Here is a 16,406-nt window from a genome sequence, read left to right on the forward strand (position 1 = left end):
AACACAATCCCCAGGAACTAATGGTAAAGAGTTCTTCGCAGTCCACAGCTCAGCAGATGGAAGCCCCATCTCACACAGAAGGACAAGTGAGAAGGACAGAGGGAACTGTTTTCCCTTTTCTGTCCTGGGTACAAAACAAGGTTTGCTCAGCTCATACCATTGGCCAAATTGTCTCCATGTTACAGCTCAGTGTGGCCCACACCATTCCTTTGAGACAGGATTGCATGAAGGAGAACTGAGAAATGCTATGGTACTTGCATCCCCAGAGGCACTCAAAACTCAAATAGACCAGGTCTTGGGAACCTGTTCCAAGTTGGCCTTGCTCTGAGGGAGAGGTCAGGCCAGAGGACCTCCAGTGTTCCCTGCGAGCCTGTATCATTCTGTGATAGCTTCTCAATACAGCCTGCTGTACAAGTAGCTAATAACTCATTTATCTAAGTATAGAATGTATAAATACTATAATACAGTACATTTCCAAAAATGTCAGGGATTCCCAGTGAACAAGGGCACGCCATGCGGAGAAGGTGCACCAGACCCATCCCCAGTACCTGACGGCCTGCCAAACCAGCTCCGCTGAGCCTGCCCTTCCTCCACACACAGCCTTTGCTTGGTTTTCTTTTGAGCAGCCTTTGCCTCTCACATATCTGCCGCAGTAGTTGCCTATGTATTTAAATATTTTAATTAATTACCAGCTTGTCAAGTTCAGGAACTATTTTACCTTACTCAAATAGTTTATTTAAAAATATATATATAATACTCTCCAATTCAGAAAAGGATAGAACTTCCCACAATGTAACATTTTTTTTTATATATATATATAAAATATTTATGCATTCAGTGAATGGAAACAGTTTTACTGTATACATTTTTAATGTTGTACTCTATGCAAATCTGCATTACCTAAAAATATACCGTACTTCTGTAAATCAAAACAAGCAGGGAAAAAACACCGTAGCTGTGCATTGGGTTATAATACCTAACAGAAATTATATGCAAGTTTTAGGTTTGGATTTAAGAACCCACAAACAACGTTTTACTTTGCGAGTGCATAAATAGAAGACTGAATACATTCTGGCTCCGTTAATATGAACTGTAGTAGAGGTTACAAAATGCAAATATATTTATTCATTTTCAGTATTTCAGTGTTTCCAAGTCCACCTTTCATGATAGTGTTAAATAAATCATGGTCCTATCCTTCCAAACATTTCAACACTCTTTTTAAAAAAAACAAAAACAAACAAACAAAACTTTAAAGTGAAATGTCCTCCTTCATTGAAGTGTTAGATCATATTTTAAATTACTGCACTCCCACACAATAGTTTATATATATATATATTTTAAATATATATATATATTTATATATATAAAGAGACCAAATAGGAGACTACATTTTTTACTGTCAATATGTTTAACATAGCATACTGTAGTTGTATAAAACATGCATTTTCTGGGATAATTATGAACACATCATGAATGAGCCCACATAAATTATATTTTTTGTACAACTCCAAGTAAAAAAAAAAAAAAAAAAAAAAAAAAAAAAAGTCAGATTAAGTGCCTCTGAGGCCCTTTATTCCCAGCTATCAGTTCTCAAAACACACTACTGGAATATTTATCTATGCCTACAGCTATGTGCTGGAGAACCAGATTTAAAATTTTAAAATACATCTACAGTATGTTTTATTTTTTCTTTAAAGTTTGTGACAGTCCTTGGATACTGTTTTGTGAAATGTAAAAAATAATCACATATTCTCTTTTTTTTTCAGAAATAAAAACACATCTAGGAGAGTATGCAAAAACAAGGCAAAATGAAGTTTTCATAGCACTTAATGAGGGTTAATATAAATTGATAACTAATATTGAGGTTTGTAAAAAGGGCTGGATGAGCAGTTACACGTATAAGTAAATGGTCTAGTAATTCCAATGTTATCAGACATTGTTTTTGTAACCAACACTTCTCCACCCTCAAAACCAGTCGATATACATTCAAAATAGGTTGACATTGATATACTTACTAGGTGTAAAAATAGTGCACTATTTTTTCTGCCACGAAGCAAAATTGCATCCTAAGAGCTGGTAAACCTTCTTTTCCTTAAATACAGAGAATGGGCAAAAAACTTGAAAAAAATTAAATTAAGGCAATTAGGCAAAAACAGGACTGCCCATGATGACAAGCTGAAACTAGTATATACTTCAAACTTAAAACTAGCTGCTTAACATTGACGTGCAGCTTCTGATAGACGTGTATGAATGATATAAACTTCAACATTATGGCTTTATACAAGTGCATAGTTGCAACTGCAATAAGTAACGGTATCTGATTAATAAGCATAAAAAAATAAAGTGGAAAGATTTTTAAAACCCTCTTGCAGTATTACAGTACAATATATATACACAGTATAATGGTCACTTCTTACAGATGCAGTCTATATCACTGTGATTGATCTTCCTCCTGTTCTTCTTGCAGACGTGCTGGTGGCATCTTTACGAAAGCTGAAAAGTCAGTTTCTTCAGTTTAAATATTCATTCCTCTCGATCCTTTTATGAAATGTAGTGTGTGTGTCTTGCCGAGAAAGCTTTTGTGGAACAGAGTTTAAAAGGTTACCTAACATATCCTTTTACTATTTACCAGCCATTCCTCATTTGATCAGTCATTCAGGGGAATACAGGAAAACCCTCAGAGATTAGTAATTTATATTGCAGCAAAAATGTAAACCTCTGATATATATAGCACAATCTCTCAGGAAAATATATATTTTTAATATATTTTGGGATATGTTTCAGTCTTGCTGTAACGGGAAGAAAATTATCACCTTGAATTGTGTCTGCATTCACGGAAAGCAGTTAGCTGAAAAAGAAGCAGGAAGTTTGGTCAGTAAAGGCAGTGAATGAAAATTGGACAAGAACATACTTCCCCAAAACCTTCATTTAAGTTGGGCTCATCAGCATACTTGGGAGAAGTCATTCCTCTGCATTCAACAGCATCACGTTACTCAAGTATAGTGCATCCTTACGCATTACAATTCCAAATCAATTAACCCCCCTTGTAATACACGAGGGTCAAGTACAATAGCATAATTTAATAGTGAGTTATGAAAGATCAGTAATTTAAAGGTTTTTTATACATAAAGATGCGTTGTATTTAATTAACTTAATGAGCTGGTATCTCAACTGAGTCCATAGCTGAGGCACAGCCCTTGCGGTGCTGTCATTGCCCATTCTTTTATAAAGCTGAGACACACCTACGGACTATTTAGAAAAATTCTTAAGAGGTCACATTTTAATATTTAGGTTTTTCTGCAGTGTAAACGCAACATGTAAAACGACTAAACATTGAGAACTATGAAATAATTTCATTAACTCTTTCCAGTACATTCACGTTGCATATTTGAGTAAGCCACAGGGCAAATTAGACCAACAGAACAGCTGTATCTTTTCTAAAGCACTCAAGGAAACCGTGTCACAGAAGCTGCAAAGCCTGCTTGTTTACATAGTTTTCAAATGCATTGTTAGGTACCCAAAAAGCACAGCACTGCAAAGAGAAGCCAAGTCAAATTCACTTCACAACACAGGTAGAAAAAGCAAAATGCAGAACTCCTGGGATTTCATGTCTGCTAGCCATGGACAAGTGAGTTCATCTTAAAAGTTTAAGAAAAGAAAAGCATTTGTAAATACTGACTCTAATTCAGGTAAATATTCAACTTTTAAAACCTCCCACTTAGGCTTCAGAAATTATTTGCAGAGGTTAGCACTTCTAAGATTACTAATACTACTAGTATTAGCACTACGGATGAACAGCTACTCTGACAACAACAGGTATTTTGTTTTGGGGGCAGGCAGACATGAATTTTGAACAAAGATCTAAAATTAGAAAAATAAGAACATTGAAAAGGCAAAACCATCATTTTAATGAAAATAAGTCCTCTAAAATTTGTCACCATCAACAGAATCTCATTTTTGCTGTAAAAAATATTAAAATGAGATCTTGTGTTTTCTCTACTTTGAGAAACAAAATCCAACATAGCATGCTGTATTCAAAGGCAAACAAATCCATTCCTCACTATTTAGATTTACCCCTTATACTTCTTCAGAAATCAAAAACATCGTCATCATCATCATCACCATCAATATCATCAACATCATCAAATGACCAATCCCAGTCTTTAAATGCCAGATCAAGTAATCTGCAACAGGAGGGTTTGATATTTAATGTGTGTCACGCTTCTTACAGAAGAGACTTCAAAATTCCATTTGTTATCACTAAACCTTTCTATATAAGACTGTCTTAAAATAGGTGTGCTCCTTCCTTTGTGTACCATGGAATATGAAGATTCAGTTACCGTTCATGTACGCCACGAATGCTGTATTCAAAGGAAATTTATCTCACAAATCATTAAATTCTACCAAAGATTTCCCAGATTGATTTTTTCCCCAAATTTTCAGTAGGAAAGACCAACATTTACATTTCATAAAATTAGCTGCTGTTTTGCTGCAGCTGTTGTTGACCCAGGTGCAGTTTTATGCTCAGCTGCCGCCCCTTTCCAGACAACAATGCAAGACTAAATTTTTCCAGCAAAACTCAGTAATTTGGTTGTTGAACAGAACATCAAACAGAACAGCGTCATCTGAATTCACAAACAAATACAGTGAGATTATACTTCACAGCTGTCCTGCAGCTCATTATTTCACGTTGGGCAATGCCAAAAAAAGAGGATGTATCACCGTGTTCTCTATGCATCACTGCTGATGCTCCTTCTATGGTCACCACAGAATGGAGGAGAGAGAGGCAGGCTTTTTCAGCAAATGAGTCATTTCACCTATTTTAGGCATTCATTTTGGGATGGGATGAATCATTGTCTAAAGGCATTCATCTTTCTGCTATTATAGAAGGATTTTAGACAAACATCTCAAGTACTAACTTCTCAACTTACAAGAAATGAAATCCAGTCTAGTCATTTCTCCTCTGAGCTCAGTGGATTTGAAATCAGGGTTATATGCCAACCATATGTGGCAGAGATGGAAACTTTATTCTAAAGAAAGCCTTCAGGATATTTTAACTAAAACATGTTACAATGTTTATTATAGTTAATTGCTTACTTTAAACAAAGCATGTTTTGGTTTTTATTGGGATTTCAGCTCTTAGAAGTTTTTACGCTTAAATGATATATCCCTAAAAAGGCTCAATATTAATCTATTATATGAATTGTGGTTATCATCTTCCTAAAACACAGAAGTCATTAGGCATTATATTAGAGTTGATTTTTCTATTTTGGAACGATCCTTTTAGCACAATCTAGTTGAATGCAGAAATTATACAGTCTGTATGACAAAGTTCCTAGGACAGATGGCATTTATAGGACCATGTGGCTTCCAATGCTCTTCAGGAGGTCTCTCGGCTGACCTTCTGCTCAAAGCAGGGCCAGCTGTGAGGTACAGCCATCGGTTCTTGAAAGCCTCCAAGGATGGAGCCTGCCCAGCCTCTACAGCCCTTCTCCCTGCTGACTGTGCTCATAGGGAAGAGGCCTGGTGGCCTCTGCTTGATTTTCACCAGTTGGTCAAAGTCTTTCTTGAATTTGGGGGTTCTAAACTGGACGCAGTGTCTCGCCATAGAATAATGAGTGATATCTCCTCCCTTAATCTGCCAGCTGAACTCCTTTAGTGCAGTCCCAGAGCCTACCTCGCTGCCAGGACATGCTGCTGGCTCATCTCCAGCTTGTCCCCAGCCACTGAGCTCCCACATTTATCTGGCAACTGGATCTTCATTCTCAGTGAAGTTTGTAACAGAAAATTAACTATTCCACACTGTAAGTGCTTGCACAAAAACATCACGGAAGCACTGGTGAGATATTAACTGGCTATAGCAGTAACAGAGATTTTTAAGTGTGTGGTTTCTAATTTAAAGTGTTTACATCCATACAGATTTCCACAGAACTTTGACAAACCTGCATTAAGATGAGATGACCTCACAGAACTACATCGGTAGTTCTTTCCCATCTGTAACTCCTGAGGTGACAGGTACATTTGAAAAGTAAAAAAAAAAAAAAGTTTCCAAGTAAACTTGGAAAGTTTAACTGCAAGCATAAAACTGCTTATATGCAAAAATATTCATTCTCCTTTTTTTCCCACCATTACTAAATATAAAGATAGAAAAAAACACTGTTAGGGAAAAATCATTAAAGACTGATTTGGAGTGGAGGAGAACCACAATAGAAAGAAGGGCAAGCTAGATACAGTGCTGAAAGCATTCTGTAAATAAACATCATGAAGATTGAAAGAAGGGTGCTACAACAAGAAAAATTTCTTTTTGAGAACTCAAGCACAGCTGTGGAAAAAGAATCAGACTATAAAATATACCCTTTATATGTCACCAATAAGAAACAGAATAATGCTGATGAATTAGAATGTAAAAATGCAGAAGAAAAGCATTTTACTTGTCTCCCAGCTTGTCATGAATAATGTTGCCTTGCTTCAATCCAATAGTTAATATTTTCATTGATTTTGCACAAAGAATCCCTTCAATAATTAATCTCTAAAATGTGGAATTGAATTTTTCACCTCCACGGCTATAATCAAAAAATCTAATAATTTAAAATTCAAATTATTAGGTCAGACTTTCTTTTAAAGTATGGAAAATAAATCATCAAAAATTAGTTTGTACGGAAATTAGGAGGGAAGTGAAGTTATTTTGAGTCCTTTCACTATGTATTTCCACATATTAAATATATATATATATATATATTTTTTTTTATTACTATCTAACTCTTCCTACCATAAGGCTGTTTTGTGATTGAAACAACATCACAACACTGAGCATTCTTGCACTACATTCCCCACTGTAAATCTGGTGACTCTTCCAACCCAATTTTCAACCAGCCATCTTAGACACTGGTGGCAGTCTGGTCAGAGGGATAAGGAAACCAGCACTAACAAGCCACTCCCAAATTGCTTCTTGAAGGAACAATTTTAAACCTTTGTTGGATTGTCCATTGCTGCTGGAACACTGCAACAAAGCATGTCAGACAGACCAAACCTTTCACAGGCTGTCAACAACTAGGAACTATTATGTTTAAGTATTATTAAGTATTAAATATTTATCACCTTAACTGTTCCTTCCTTCTTAACTAACTGTGCAGTACTCGAGGTGATAGAAAAATGCAAACTGGAAAAATCCAGAAATTCTGTACTATGCAATCACTTAACTGTAATCTGTAGAATGTTATCACTTCTATGGCTGCAACATAGGATTTTGCTCTTTAAAACTGATCCAATAGAAGATTACTGGGGTTTATGTGCATATTTCTTTCCCAAATTAGAGGAACTTGATGATAAGACTACTCTTTTAGGAAACATGAGACATAAGCATGAGTACTTCTAGGCTAAATAAGGAATTGAAACCAATTCTCCCTCCCGTTGGCAAGTGCTCCAACTACTTGTCCAAATGGTGACCACCACTTCCCATCTACCAGCTCTTTCCAAAAGCATGAGTGATGCTCACACAGATGCCTCCTGCTGCAGAAAATGGCACCACACTGTGGAACCTGCATGGGCAGAGATGCAAAAGTGAGATCCATCTGAACTAATTTTTTGCTGTGGATGTCCAAGAGTGCTTTATGCTCCCTTTCTTCATTAGGATGTTGTGAATTCAATTCTAAAACTAACTCTTCCTACATACCAACTGTAAGCAGAGTTAGACATACATTTGGTCAGATGAATCACACTTGAACACACAAATTCTCAGTCACAGTTCTAACCTCAGAATGGGGCAGGAATTCAACACATTCTTCAAAACCACCCAGTATGAAAGAAAAGACATGCAGTCGTTAGGTATGTGGAAGACCTTCTGGATTGCTTTTTAAAGGCACCAAGTTCTCTCCTAGGTTCATTAGAACCACAAATACCTAATCATTATTCAACCTCAAATCATGTACAGTAGTGGCCATGTTGAAAGTCACTAAACCTTTTTTTTTTTTTCCTTAATATCTTCACAACCCTCTCACTGACTCCTTGCCTAGTTAAACCCCACTTTCCCTACCAACTGCCAGTTCAGGGGAACAGTAAGATACATTATCAATGCATTAGGTTAACTATCATAATGGGTCTTATAACTTAAATTAGGTTTATAGAATATGACATATTATATCAAACATCAGTAGTCAACAACACTAGTGGTCAGTTGACCATATTGACAAGTATCACTGTAATTGCAGAATGTTTAAAATAAAGTAAATAGCAGCTCTTGTGTCACCTTGGTTTGTTTGGAGGAAGCTGTCGACTTGGTCGTCTGATGGACTGGTTTGGCTGTACCTTCATGGAAGTTCTGGGAGAAGATCGAGCAAAGGGGTCTGGTGCTGGAGGCTTCTTGGGTATTTTTTTCACCAGTCGGCTCACCCATTTTTGCTGTTCTTCCGTAGAATTAGCTAACAGTAGTAGATTCTTTGCCGTTGAAATATCATAATACACTGTAATAATAGTTTTTCAAATAAAAATTAATATTGTTGTTTTTCTAAACATCTACCCACATCAAAAATTAGTGGTCAGATTACCATACTCTCAGAATCAACACAAAGAGAAATCTGCAGAGAAATCAAAAGCAAAGTGAGGCAGATTTTGCCAAACTTAAAGTTTCCTTGCTGCTGAGATTGCCTCCTTATGTTTGTTTACTGGATAACAGTTTAGTACTACGGAAGACACATATTCATATGTTAAAAAACAAGAAAAGGTAACACAAAGGCATGCCTGATCACCAGAAACCACAACCTAAGTCACAAGGAGCGACTTCACTGAATATCATCCATTTCCTAACTCCCACTAACATTATCATGTCACATAGCAATGCTGCACAACACACAGCAGTGTGAGCAGTCTTACAGCTACTATGCTTTGCTGCATGAAGCTGACAACACAGCACGCATGTACCTAATTAGCTAAAAGCCATTCACTCACAGCAGGGAGACAATCCTCTTGTAGATACCTTTAGGAAGCTTGACAGCTACGTACCCATAAAAGAAAAACCTACCTGTTCAAGTTTAGTTGGTGTCACACCACTACTAACATTAGAATGTTTTGTCATTCCTTGACTGTACACACAATCAAATACTTGCTAATTACCTTTGCAAGGTGCTATAATCTCTTCTTTTTTATCCATGTGGTCTTTGTGACACTTGATATGGCAACGACGACATTCTAGAGCAGGAGGAGGTTTAAACATATGCCACAACGGCTTCATACAAGCTTCACAATTGGTTGGAAAGTGATAAAGAGTAGGTATGAACTCATGTCCTTTGTGACAAATGTAATTTGACTTCTCTCCCATAGGCTCCACAGGAAATTCCTGTTCCTTTTTGCTCTCTCCTTCATTAGCATATAGAATCTAGAATCAAGGCAAAATAACCTCAGTACTCCTATATGACAAACATATATTCAGAGTAATTATCTAATTAGAAAGATTGAGGAATTACACCAGAATGGATCTTTTCAACAATTTTGTAGTAATTACTTCATTTGATAAAGTTATGGAAATATTTTTGACAATGTGATATACCATGTGTGTTACATTAGAGATATTTATTTATTATTAAGTACCTGGAATATCCTTGGAATTTCCTTGGCATCTGCTCTGTACACATCAGTCTGAGTGACTGGCCGGACGTGGAATAGTTTGCTATAGGAAATTATTTCAATAAATACAAAAATTAATGTTACCAAAATGATAGGCCAATCTTTGAATCCTGCACATGAATTTCCAAACCCTAAATAAAAACAAGTCACAAGTATCCAGCTATACTTACAAAAAAAAATTACAACACTGAAAAACTGACTTCATGTGACTTTAGTGATTGCTGGTAGATTTCTAATACAATCCGCTGCCCACGCTCCAACCTCTGAACAGCCACAATCTGTATTTGTTAAGGAAATAAATTAACTGCACCACCTGCTTATAAGCGCATAAGTGAAAATGTACAAACACTGAAAATTACAGTCCCTCAGCTACAGATTTCTTAACGTTTCTTGCTACAGTGTGTGAGGTAAGCCTAGCTCAGCTAGTGGAAGCAGTTCAGTGAGGTCAGTTCAGTGGTCTGTGTGGGTTAACACATGTCAACAGAGCTTATTGCAAAAGTATGTCCCATTTGACATTGTGGTCTAAGAAGGTCTTTCTAAAAGGCCTTTTGTCAAAACCTTTCTAACAAAGTCCACCTGCAAATCAGAGGAAGCAATTTTACAGCATACTTACTCTATATCTAATACCATATAGGGATTAGATTGTTCCTTATCTTGTTCGCTGTCATAGAACAGGATCTTCTTACTGCTTACAATTACATACTGTTCAGGGGCAGAAAAGCATACAATACACATTTTACTCCAACTCATCACATCAAAGATATCACATCAATTATCACAGATGTCAAAGCAATATTTCTCTACCTATTGTTTTGTTAAATGGTAACTAAAAGGACAGTAGTAGTACTGTATTCTGAGTCCATGATTTGCCAATAAATTCACTGGATTACAGATAAGATTTTTATTACTTCATGTATCAGTTTATGTTATCAGATTAATTGGTATTTAAACAGATTTAGTATATATGAGGAGACAAAAATAGAAGTTGGGGGGAGAGTAACATAAAAGCTTTTCCTTTCTATTTTACAGACTTACTTTTCACTTGGACTAATAGTTATCATCTTATAATGCCTGTTTTACATGTGCAGTTCACAACTAATAGGCATCCTGCTCACAAAGATCACTTATCAGTAATAATAGCAATTTTCATAAAACAGCTAGTTATCTCTAAGACCTCGAATTTCTAGAATTTTGTCCAGAATGAACACCACGATGGAGCAGTAAGCGAATTAGTATAAAACTGTGCAGGCTATTCTTTGGGTAAAGACCCACTGAAGAGGCTACTGAAAAGCAGTTACCAAGTGAGGGCTGCACACAGTAGAGGTGCAGCCACTAGCTTTTATCTCCTAAATAAAGTATTTTTCAAGGGCATCTGCTCCCAGACTATGTTAAGTTCCAGATACATTATGCTATTCAGAATGCTTATCGCTGATTGTACAAATGTCCAACCTGTTACTTTCAGACACAGCTATATTACCTAACATATTACATATATATTTACATATATACACATTTAAGTAATGAGTGAAGATGTATCAAAGATAAATGAAAGTGCTGAAAATCTGTGGTGAGTGTACAATCCAGACTACACATGAAAAAATATCATATATATATATATATAAATATACATATATTTACCTTTTTAACCCATCCAAATTTTTTAGTGTTATTTCGAACAGGTAGTGATAACCAGCCTTCTAATCGTGATTCTGAAAAGAAGAGAAATATTAAAGAACATAATTATTCACAAAACAATATTTTTGAGATTACTGTTCACTTAAAAATAGTTATTGAAGATCAATAATAAAGCAACAGAGTAAACGTTCTCATGAACTAATTAAAAATATAATGTCTTGAAAGGTTTATCACAGTAAATCTTTGGGAATAAATTAAATTGTGTATTCCTGAATACAGCAATAACAAACAACAGGATTACAAAAAACTAGTAGGTAAGAGGACGAAGGGGGGAAGAGCAAACTTGCTTATAGCACACACATTCCCTTAAGTTTTTGCTGCTGGCTTTTTTTTTTTAAAGACTTTAAGGTCTACCTTTTCCACTTAGAACAACATCCAAAGATATTAGTACAGAACACATGACATCCAGTTCTGCACAAAAGACAAAATAATGCAAACTACCATCAGTTAACATATATCCTCTGTGTTCCCGGTAAAATTTCAGAAGTTTTATATTCTTACTCATATTTTCTATTATACATTTTTTCTATTTTTCTAGTTCTGCCTACATCTCCTACACTTTCTAATCCAAAATAAGTAATTTTTGGGCAAACCCTAGGCCTTGCCTAAATTCAACTATGCTTTCACACACTTGTGATATTTTATATTTCACCATTGCATTAGTCAAATGAGTTTTATCAACAGTATTAATAGCTCAACTGTTTTTTGACATACACATTTCAGCAGCAACTAAAAAAAAACTAAAAGCTCAACAGGATCAGACTTTCCTTGTGCTTGGTAACACGTAGTAAATACCTCATAGACTTTGACACTATTCTTATAGTTCCACTTAATACAAGATTTTTTTTCTCCTATGATTTATTAAGAAAAACTCAGTTGTAAACATGATTGGTTTCCCACCCTAGCAGTTAACCTCTCCTGCTACAGACACCAAGGCTAAAATTACAAAGCCTTTAGTATAAACAAACACAAATCCATGAAAGGAGCACAGAAATGCCCCCAAAGTGCAAATGTTATTTTCTTTCCCATCAGATGGCATTTGCAATCCCATGCCCATATTTAGTATAGTGTAATAAATATTATTCATTGATTTTTTGTTACATCTAGAGAGACTTGAAGAGTGGTTATTGAGAAATATTCTGTCTTCAAATTTCATTTCCCTTTAACAATAGCTGCTGATGACACAGTTTAATGCCAAGTATGTGAAGCAGTTCTCTAACACATATTTTACTTCACACGTCACTTCAAATTATTCCTCTCAACTACACCTGATATAAGCAGTAGCAAGCATAATGCTGATGCAAAACCCACATGCAGGAAGCATTATGGATTTCTTAATGTTGAGATTTTTTTTTTCTAATCTTTCTCTGTAATCTAACTATAGTATGAAAGTGAAAAAAATGAGTTCCTTATTATATTTTGTCATTTCTGGCATTCATTCTATATTAACAGACCAGAGAAAAGCCAAAATGTTCCCAAATTTTCACAGCACGTGTTTGTAAGAACTAGGAGGAAAAAAAAATCAAACCTCAAATCTGCTGCAAATATCTTAGTGAACAGTCCTAGCTTAGGTATGATTTTTACTTTAGAACAAAATAAAACCATGCACATAACACAAGAGCAGCTAACAAGAAAAAAATATGTAAGTACTCAGTAATTCTTTCACCAGAAGCCTCACACACACATACACAAAAAAAAAAAAAAGAGAATGAAGAAAATATAGGAAATGCCATATGGTTTACTCTAGTCTGAAGAAGTAATGTCTGTATTAAAAAAAATAAAAAAAAAAGCCTTTGATTGAAAGGTATTCTTAGAAAAGCCTCAAGTAAAATATAGAAAATTGAACGCAATTAAAAAGCTCCGCTTCTGACATTAACACTAAGTACAACTTTTATTCAAGACAGTGTTCATGTAGTCAAGTAGAATGAGTATATAATTAATAACACAAAGCTCTGCTTTACCAGAGCTCTTTAATTATATTCTTTATGCATCTAGAAAAACAAATAGAAGTAATTTTTTCTTGCTTTATCATACAAGAATCAAATTTAAGATTCAAACTAAGGCAAAAAGAAAAATGAAAGGTACACTCAGAAGACTGAATTTCTATGAACAAGTAATGAACACATTCAGATTGTGAGAAGAGATATCTTGACATTTCACTGAAACACAAATAATTTGACGTTTTGGTATCCAGTACCTTAAGGTCATATAACTTATATAACACATAAGATACTGCATAGAGGCTACCCATCTGAACAAGACAATAAGGAATAAGAATTTATTCAATGCTTTAATAAAAATGGTGTTTTATAAATGGCAGCAACCATCTGAAAACATTTAGATGAAACAGGTGAATTATTTCTTCATGCAAAATTTATCATGCCTTTAATTACAATGTTTGCTGCCAATTTTTTTTTTTTTTTTTGGTTTGTTTAAATATATAATGTATTAATAGTGTTAGTTTGAAATTGAGAAAAGAACACAATAAAAACAACACCAAGCAGTTCTCAGGAATGTCACCTGTACTATCAACTTCTGTAGGGCTGTGGGAACAAGACAAAGGTTCTTCCTCTGAGTCAGAATCAGAATCAGAATCAAGAAGCATGCGAGAACTGGAAGGCTTAGTGGCAATACTGACAGAGGTGGAAGAGTGCTGGTAGGTAAAAGACATGGATTCCACAGTGTGGGATTGAGTGATATGGACTAAACATAAAGAATAAAGGAGGAAAAAGGTAGAAAAGAAGTCAAAACAAAATCCCTAAGAAGAGAGTATTAGTTTTACATTTCATCACATAACAAAATGATTGCAAATTAACTACTGTCATACAGATGAAAAAAAAAATTAGTTCCAATGTGAGACAATACATTTTTTTCAAGATTTTTTTTTCAAATAAATTTAAGAATGAAGTTTGATTACATGATTACAGATAGATGTAGTTAGTATGTGGATAGTGAACACTATCAAAGCATTGATAAGATGACAGAAACACAAAGATAAAAAGCCCCAGAAACATCAGAGGAGTATTTCAATATTTCTGGTAAAACACAGATATACAAACAATTAACACAGAAATATTAATAAAAATAACATACCAGGGAATCCATCATCTGTCTCAGTATCTCCAGGTCCACTGCCTATGCTACTGTTATCTAGACCAATGTGCAATGACTGTAGCTGTGAACGAAGCTGTTCAATGTCGCTATCTTTGCTGTCCAGAGTCATCTGGAGTTCAATGCGTATCTGACTCTCTTCTGCTATTTGCTGTAAAGATAGATGAAAAGATTTCCTATTGTTACTATATTCAGTTACTCAGAGAAAACTTGAGTAGATACTTATGGAGACTTTGCAGCCAGTCTCAATAATATATTCTGCATGTTTCTTTCAGACATGCAAATTCAGGAATAGACACTTTATACGCTACCTTAAAAACACGAATCAATTCAACACATATTACAGCAAATGCTATCAATGTTTATATTTGCAAAGAGAATCTTACTGCCTGCATTTCATTGATTTCTTTCTGATATTTGATCATCATTTGCGTTAACTTCTCTCGTTCAGATTTCAGTTCCATATGCAGTTTCCTATTTTCCTTTTCCTTCCGCCGTACATCAGTGTCAGCTCCACGTTTGACTGGACCCTTCCGATTCATGATCTCAGCCAATTTATTCACAGCCTTCCCATGAAGAAAAAGAAGAAGAAAAAAAAACAAACATCAATAAGTACATACTGCTATACTGTGAAGAAGAGCATTCTCTCCTAACCATGACCAGGCACTAGTAACCTAATAGTTCTCTTCAGTTTCTGTTAGCTAGCCCCAAAATACATCTTTTGATTAAAATGACAATAACTCTAAAAAGCAACTGAGATTGACATCAGAAATTTCACATTTTATAGAAATTACAGAGGAATATAAATGAAAAAGAAAAACATATGAATTTGACTGAAGTCTAGATTTATGCTGGTGGACTGCATCCACGAGGAATTAGAATTAGGACGATTAGGAATTCCTCTATGATGAAACATGCAGTTGAAGTTTCACCACACAGTAAGTCTACTTAGTAGACTAAGTAAGTTTTCTACTAAAAATTGTTTCATGAACACTAGCTCTTCATTCATTTACATACATTTGCTTACCTGGGTTTTCAATGTTCTTTCATTCAATAACTGTTTCTCATATTGTGCTTTAATATTTCCTATATTTGCTTCTTCTTCTTTTAGCTTTGTAATTTCTGTAGCAATGTAATTAAAAAAAAAAGAAAACAATTAAAGTTCATTACAAAAGAAACAGTACTATTAAAAATGATACTGTTTTTATTTAACTGCATTTGGTTCAAAGAATACATACGTTCTTGTACTTCCTTCAGTTTATTGTTCAGTTCTTCTTTCTCATTAGCCAGATTAGCCACATCACTAGTTAGTGTTCTATTTGCTTCCTCCAACTGCAAACAAAAAGTATATGTGACTATGTAACTAAAAACATTTGACATATGAAAGCATTACACTACGGAAGGAAATGCCTGAGAGCGAAAAACAGGCAATGTAAGAGGACTAACTATAGAGAGGTAGGAGCACAGAAAACAGTGATCCAAGAGATTCATGGAGGAAACAGGGTATGAGATTTTGTTTTTAGTTAAGTCATAATAAAGAAATATTTTTAAATATCATTTTTACCTTTAAGTATGCTAAACAGTGTTGGATAAATCCAACTGCAAATGAAACTATCGCCCACATAAACCTTTACCAAAATTAGGATGCGTATTACTCACAGAGGCTATGGTGGCATCTTTCTCAGTAAGTTCCTGTTTATGCCGAGCCATCATCTCCTTAATCTCCAGTTCTTTCATAATCTTCTCTTTTTCCAAATCAGAATACTGTTCTTCAGCAATGGAACGTGCAAGTTGTTCTGAATCTGCTTTTGTCAAAGTAATCTCTAGCTGAGCTGCCAAGGAATCCCTGCAAATTATTGGTACATACTATTAACTCAAAAAATAGAAAGTTACTTAAAAAACAAACAAACAAACAAAAAACCAAAAAAACATATGTAAACAAAAGCAGTAAAAAGCCATCCTGCTCTATGCATTAATAGCAG

General features: G+C 35.0%; 1 protein-coding gene across 3 annotated transcripts in view; it reads right to left on the minus strand.

Moving 5' to 3' along the window:
- Positions 1–710: 710 nt before the first annotated feature.
- Positions 711–16,406, minus strand: part of ROCK2 (Rho associated coiled-coil containing protein kinase 2) — a 103,252-nt gene continuing 87,556 nt past the window's right edge. The window contains exons 22-32 of one of the 3 annotated variants that reach the window (XM_084516020.1): positions 16,084–16,270; positions 15,663–15,756; positions 15,452–15,546; positions 14,811–14,990; positions 14,407–14,575; positions 11,257–11,327; positions 10,232–10,320; positions 9,583–9,661; positions 9,109–9,370; positions 8,246–8,459; positions 711–2,848 (exon numbers count right to left, since the gene is read on the minus strand). In XM_084516020.1, coding sequence (XP_084372146.1) covers positions 2,845–2,848; positions 8,246–8,459; positions 9,109–9,370; positions 9,583–9,661; positions 10,232–10,320; positions 11,257–11,327; positions 14,407–14,575; positions 14,811–14,990; positions 15,452–15,546; positions 15,663–15,756; positions 16,084–16,270 — 1,444 coding nt within the window. In that variant the 3' untranslated portion in view covers positions 711–2,844. The other 2 variants (XM_084516019.1, XM_084516021.1) reach the window with 2 other exon arrangements.

Source organism: Aythya ferina, assembly GCF_964211825.1.
Source record: "Aythya ferina genome assembly, chromosome: 3".
NCBI lineage: Eukaryota > Metazoa > Chordata > Aves > Anseriformes > Anatidae > Aythya > Aythya ferina.